This window comes from Dipteris shenzhenensis, chromosome 4, assembly GCF_047967505.1.
Source record: "Dipteris shenzhenensis isolate YYH24624 ecotype China chromosome 4, Dip_SZ_1.0, whole genome shotgun sequence".
Taxonomy (NCBI): domain Eukaryota; kingdom Viridiplantae; phylum Streptophyta; class Polypodiopsida; order Gleicheniales; family Dipteridaceae; genus Dipteris; species Dipteris shenzhenensis.
In genome coordinates, this window is record NC_141599.1 from 3,816,494 (window position 1) to 3,823,651 (window position 7,158).

Here is a 7,158-nt window from a genome sequence, read left to right on the forward strand (position 1 = left end):
CACCATGAGTTCTCCTCTAACTGGGGAAACAGGGTAAGTAAGGTAACCACCCCTGTCAGCTCTATAAGTGCAAGGGAAGAGCCCCCTTCAGGTCCCAAATCCCATGCATCCAAAGGAAAGGCAAAGGCCAAAAAGTCCACTTCCCCGACAGAAAATGAGAAGGAGATTGAGGATAAAGAAGACCTACAGTAGGTGCCAGCCCACTACAAGGCCTATACTATATAAGATCGCAAGATCTTATACCAACAGGCCAAAAGAACCCGAGAGGATGGTTGTTCTCAAGGATATGATGGACCGGCCCCGGTCAAGGAAGTAAACTTAGCCCCAGAAGGCCAAGACCCACAACCTGTATTTGTCATCGATGACCTCACCCCTAGTGGGGAGAATTCCTTAATAGCTCTCCTATGGGAATATAAGGATTGCATGGCCTGGAAGTACACGGACATGAAAGGAGTACCTACTGTAGTAGTGCAGCATACAATCCCCATGATAGATGATGCCAGGCTAGTATGGCAACGCCCCTATCCTATGAATCCTAAATACACACTCATAGTGAGGGAAGAAATCTAGAAATTCATAGATGCAGGATTCATCTATGAGATTGAGCATATGGACTGGGTGTCACCCATTGTGATAGTCCTGAAGAAGAATGCAAAAATCAAAGTATGCATGGATTTGAAGAAGGTGAATGTGGCCACAAGATGTGACCACTACCCCTTGCTATTCACGAAACATGTTCTAGAAAGGGTAGCCATCGAAAAGGAAGCATATAGCTTCCTAGATGGATTTTCGGGTTACAACCAAGTCTCAATAGGCCCCAAGATCAACATAAGACCACCTTCGCAACCAAATGGGGAGTATATGTAGCTAGGATTATGATATTTGGTTTAACAAATGCCCCAGCTACTTTCCAACGTATGATGATCACAGTATTCAAGGAATACCTAAGGGACTTTGTGGGAAGTCTTCTTGGAGGATATCTGCGTGAACTTGAAATGGGATGACCACCTGAAGTATCTCAAGCTCGTCCTCGAGAAGTGCCGCTTATACCGCATATCCCTCAATCCCCTTAAGTGCTAGTTTTGGGTCAAACATGGTGTTATCCTGGGACACATAGTGTCCCAGAATGGAATCTCTATGGACCACAATAAAATCAAACTCATTTTGGAGTTACCGCCCCCCACCAATGCCAAGGGAGTCCAATGATTTACTGGCCATATGGGCTATTACCGGAGATTTATTTTGTTCTATGCCAGCATAGCCCGCCCGTTATACAAGCTACTAGTATCCTTTGAGTGGACCGAAGAATGCCAAACATCCTTTAAAACCCTCAAGCTAGCTCTAGCCACTAACCCAGTACTGAGGTCTCCCAATTGGAATTTAATATTCCACATCCACATTGATGCCTCTAACTTTGCCATTGGATGTGTGTTAGCTCAGCTCGAGGAGCATAATTTGGATTACCCAGTATACTTTGTGAGCCATCAACTAAATGAGGCCAAAGTTAACTACACCACCACTGAGAGAGAGGGTCTTGCCATGGTCTATGCAGTCAAGAAATTCATGCACTACTTGTTAGCTAACAAGTTTGTCTTCTTCGTGGACTATCAAGCATTGCTGTACTTGGTCAACAAACCCTATATGATGGGACGCATCATTAGGTGGATGTTGATCCTATTAGAATTTGACTTTACAGTCGCTATGCGCAAAGGCAAAACCCACGTTCTAGCCGACCACCTATTGAGGTTCCCTAATGGCGAAGCTCCAATGGGAGTAGAAGATGATCTCCCTGATGCTTCCCTCTTCTTCCTCGATGTTAGAATGGGCCGCCAAAATCGGCTACTACTTGGCCAACAGACTACCCCTAAGCCAAGACCTTAAGAAGGATAGAGCCGTAAACTCATTAAGGACGCAACGCCATATCAAGATAGCAGGCCAACTTTACTGCATGGGTAAGGATGGCATACTGCAAAGATGCATATGCGAACACGAATATATCGAGGTGCTTGAAGAAGCCCACTCAAGAATCGCAAGAGGCCATTTTGCCGTTGAGGTTACAGCATGTAAAGTGTTGCAAGCTAGTCTCTGGTGGCCAACGCTCTTCAGAGACGTGGCTGAATTCATCAAACGATGTGACCCCTGCCAGCGTATCCAAATCCCACACATGGCAGACATGATGCCCCTGATCGAGATCGTGGGGCTGACCAACCTTTCGAGAAGTGGGCCATCGATTTCATTGGTCCCATAAGCCTAGCCGCTAAGGGGATCGAGGCTCGATACATCATCCTAGCCACCGACTACTTCACCAAGTGGGTAGAAGGAAGGGCCACGATAAAGGCTGATGCAAGATCCACTGCCAAGTTCTTATATAAATAAGTCATGACGAGGTTTGGATGCCCGTTGGAGTTAGTTAGCGACTGAGGAACCCACTTCCTCAATGAAACCATAGCAATTTTGACAAGCGAGTTTATGATCATTCATAGCAAGTCAACGCCATATTACCCCAGAGCAAATGGCTTGGCCAAAAGCTCCAACAAAACTTGCGGTAAGATTATCACATGTACGGTGGAAGCCAGTCGTACCGACTGGGCACATAAGCTCATAGCAGCGTTATGGGCCTACAAGACCTCCTACAAGGTGGCAACACATTGTACCCCTTCAAATTAGCCTTTGGGGTAGAGGCAGTAATGCCAATGGAGTATGTAATGCCTAGCCTCTGTCTTGTCGTAAAGGAAAGACTCACAAAAAACATGCTAGCCAAAAGGCTAGTTGACCTTGAAAAGCTAGAAGAGACAAGGTTGCGAGTAGCCTACGCTCTCCGAGTAAAAAAGGCTCGATGTAAAAAGTGGTTTGACCGCAACCTCAAGAACAAGGACTTGGCAGAAGGAGACTTAGCGCTCCTGTACAATGTCCGCAACACCAAACATAAGCTTAAGTATCGAGGTATGGGTCCTTATTGCGTAGTTGAGATCACCCCCCAAGGGGTGTGCTGAATAGCCACCCTTGATGGGCCAGAAATGGATGGCTACCTAAATGGAAGTAAATTGAAACGATACTACAGACCACCTCAAGGCAGAGGTGGCTAGGATGAAGCACCAGGCCATCAAGGAAGCTAGAATCTGTAATGCTAAGATCCGACAGCGTAGACAAATGACCCTTTTTAAGGCAACGACTAAACAGATGCAACTAACGGATGAGCTAACAATAGAGCCAGCTAGGTTGCTTGTTTAGCTACAGGTATCGCGCATGCGCATCAAAGCACTCATGGACCTAGGAGCTAGCCACATTTTCATCTCTTGAGAGGTATGGGAAAAACTACAAGTACCCCTAACCCTCACTATTGCCTCAATAAGAGCTATAAACACCCAACTTCTGCAAACCTTGGCTTATGTAAATCTAAGTCTAATGGTTGTTCGCCAAGCTGTGGATATACGCTTTTATGTTCTCTCTACAGAAGCCACTGAAGAACAGATTATTCTAGGAAGAACCTGGTGCTACGCCGTCAATTGCCAAGTCGACTGGCATGCCTGAACTGCTTCGCTTACTAATGGTAGTCAAATGGCGGTAGTCCCACTCTGTAGACCAAGCCCCCCTCTTTATAAAAACAAAGCATTGTGATGATTCTTGATGTTGACAGAATGTGATTTCTAGCGAGTGCTTTGAATGTAAGATTAGCGATTGATGGACAAAACTACCAATTGCTGGTTTGAAAGCAATGGTTAAAAATGTTGGCCACACACGTGGCCGTACAGGTACGTTCAACGTTACTTGCTGGCCAAATCACGAAACTGCTCTCTAGATTCATCACCACAAAATGCGGACGCCTCGTCATCATCATCTGCTCTCTTCGATCTACACTTCTGTTGTCGCCGCTCATCTAAATTGCTCCTGCTCAGTACGACAGCGGCAACGAGCAACAAGAGACAGAAATAGATAGAGAGAGACGCTCTCAGAAAATCTGCAGAAAAAGGACGGAGGTGCGGGGGAGGGGGATATAGAGAGAGAGAGAGAGAGAGAGAGAGGCTCCGAAAGTCTGCAGAAAGAGGACGGAGGTGGGGGGGAGGTCGAGAGAGAGAGAGAGAGAGAGAGAGAGGCTCAGAAAATCTGCAGAGGACGGAGGTGGAGGCGAGGTCGACACAGAGAGAGAGAGAGAGAGAGAGAGAGAGAGAGGCTCAGAAAATCTGCAGTAAGAGGACGGAGTTGCGGGCGAGGTCGAGGTCGAGGTCGAGGTAGAGAGAGAGGCAGAGGAAGAGATCCCCTGGCGTTATACCTGCAGATCTCGTCCTCAAAAAGCTGTTTTTCTGTCACTGCTTCTTCCTCTCTCGGTTTTGAGGAAGTTTGATTCTTGGGTTCTTGGCTTCTCGCGCAGTTTTGACGAAGAAGCCTTCGTCGAGGAACGACACATGGGTACCGAGGAGGATTCTTCCCCTCTGCGTGTCGCTCCCTCGTCCCAGACCCAGATTTCCTTCGATCCTTCCGCCCAGCATCGATGGACGGACACCGAAATCGTTCACCTTATTGATTCTTACCAGGAGAAATGGTACCAGTTGAAAAGAGGACCCCTCAAAGCCAGGCATTGGGAAGAGGTGGCAAATAACGTGTTTTTGCGTTGTGGGGGTACGAAACCCAGCAAATCTTCTGTCCAGTGCAGGCACAAGGTCGAGAAACTGAGGAAAAAGTATCGAGAGGAGAAGCATCTTGAAGAGAGGCGAGGGCCTGGTGTTTCCCTTTGGGCGTATTTTGAAAGAATGGATGCGATGGAGCGCGGCCTTGCAAAATCCTCGAAACTTGCCCGTGGTGGAGGTGGGAGTAATGGTTTCCTGCGCTTGAACTTACGGGATCGAGATGCACAGGACCGGGAGTCTACAATGAGTCTGAACGAGGATGTTCAGGATACCAGTCCCCCACCTGCTTTTCATGACAGATTGCCCAAGGGGGCGTACGTTGATGCCGGTCATCACGGGTCAGACAATCCTCACCCTTCTCTTAAAAGAACATTTCACGTAATGCACGGGAAGGAGGACGGTTCCCTCGACCTGGACGGTAGAAAGATCCCCAGCGTCGTAGGACGCCCAAGTTTCAAGCGTCGAAAGGTCTTGACTGGAACTCCCATCGCCGAGCTGGCTTCTGTTGTTCGCTCTTTGGGGGAGGGTTTTCTCAGGATTGAACAATTGAAACTAGAGATGCGAAGAGACAACGAGCGTTTGCGAGCTGAAATGGAGCTCAAGCGAACTGGAATGGTTCTGGATTCGCAAAAACAGATCGCAGAGATGTTCAGCAAGGCCTTGGGTCGAAAGAAGGGGCACAAGAAACGGCACATTCAGGAGATATGAATAATATGTCTTCATCGCGAGGTATAAGCATCTGGGGGCTGGTCTAGCATCTCAAATGCCTTCAACTGTAAGCATGTTGGGGCTGGTCTAGCATCCTAAATGCTTTCAACTGTTCGAGAATTATACCCGTGCTCCCAGTACCCTTAGATTGCCCACCAGCGGAAAGGTACTGAGGTATTGAGCTCTGTACCTGTAAATGGGGTATAGGCACCAAATCACAGCTTGTCAAGCGGCTATATCTATTTCATGGAGGAGAGTTACATGCTGGTGGTCTAGTCACTGAGTGTGCTACTTGCCTGCTACTTTGTGATACCAACATCTCCATGAAGGCTTTAATGTAGTGAAGTTACGCTCATGTCAGCGTCTGCAATTCTGACGTCATTTTTGACTCTGAGAGATTATTTAGCTTGAGATTCAAGGTCTTTTCCTAAATCTGGTGGAAGTCTACGTTCTTGTATTGTTGTGGGGAGTTTATGTAGATCTTTGTTGCATATGTAATGACAAAGGTGTTGGTATCTCTTGATTTCAAGATGCTGCAATAACAAAACAGCTGCTTTCTTATCATTCTGTTTTGCTTTCAGAAGGTCATTACGAAAGAAACGTTTGAATCAGAACTACTACACAATGTGCTCCCTCTCTTCAGAATTGTTTGACAATTTAAGGGTTTTGTCATTATGCAAACAGTGAACATGCTGGTCAAGTAATGAATATGCCTTGATAATGAAAGAAATCCTTTCTCTGGACAGTTCTTTCTTCTTGCAAGGGCATTGCACCTCTTTTTGTAGCTTAATTCATACATGTTTCTAATCTGAAAAAATCTTGTGTGCCTATTAAGTGCTGCCACCTTCTTTCAGTGATTGTGGCAACTGCACAGGTAATTAGGTCCTTTGAAGTGGATATGTTAGCGGGAAGAAGAGCTTCATCATGCCTGTTAGGTCCTTCGAAGTGGATATGTTAGCGGGAAGAAAAGCTTCATCATGCCTGTACAACTGCCCATGAAGTTAAGGGCTGCCACCCCAAAATTCACTAGTTTGTGTTCTTTCTTGCTCGGAAAGAAATCCTAGCTTTGGTGAACTGGAAGAACAATTGCCTCTGGAAATCTTGTTGAGGCCCTTTCACCTCAGCGCAATGTGGAAGCTTACTCTGCTCAAGTAAAAAATTGACGAGCACTAAATGGTCAACTTGAAGAGTTTAGGGAAATGTGGGAAATCAAAAGTCTACTAAGTGTCCATGGAATGCCTTTGCAGACTATCTTTTTTCACACGGCAATGTGGGAACCCGTTTTAAGAGGAGTTCCTTATGCCCAGGATAGAGAGTTCACAACACATGGACATCACACGTTCAACTTGTGTATTTACTCAGAGAACAGACAGTAAACTGAACTGTGATTTTAATACAGCAGACAAAATAATGAACCATGTACAAAGTATGTGTTGGAAAGGTCACCTCCTCATCTGTAAGCCCCCATATGAGGAGGGCATTGGGGGGGGGGCGGGGGAACCTAGTGTCTGAGAGAAGGCCACATGGGAAGCACTATAGCTGCCATGGGGGTAGAGATCAGAGAAAGAGAAAAGAAAGAGAGGGGGCTGTCAAACGGGCAGCACCTCACATCAAAAGAAGAGAGGAGGGTACCTGGCTGATCTGCAGGAGCATAGGCGTAGCAGAGGACAGCAGCAGGGACCCAAGAGGAGGCGTCTCATGGCGGGGTGCTGCAGCAGCAAAGGTGCCACGTGCGGGGCAGGATTGGGGCCTGCACAAGGGCCTGTGGATGCTGGCACAGCTGCAGCAAAGGGCAGCCTAGCAGCAGCCCAAAAAGGCCTGGCTA

At 47.0% G+C, this 7,158-nt stretch overlaps 1 protein-coding gene across 1 annotated transcript; it reads left to right on the forward strand.

The window, feature by feature from the left end:
- The first annotated feature begins 4,048 nt into the window (after positions 1–4,048).
- Positions 4,049–5,897, forward strand: LOC147902346 (uncharacterized). Its single transcript, XM_087373292.1, has 2 exons — positions 4,049–4,063; positions 4,141–5,897. The coding sequence occupies exon 2, from the start codon at positions 4,404–4,406 to the stop codon at positions 5,331–5,333; it is 930 nt and encodes a 309-aa protein (XP_087229418.1). The 5' UTR covers positions 4,049–4,063; positions 4,141–4,403; the 3' UTR covers positions 5,334–5,897.
- The last annotated feature ends 1,261 nt before the right edge of the window (positions 5,898–7,158 follow it).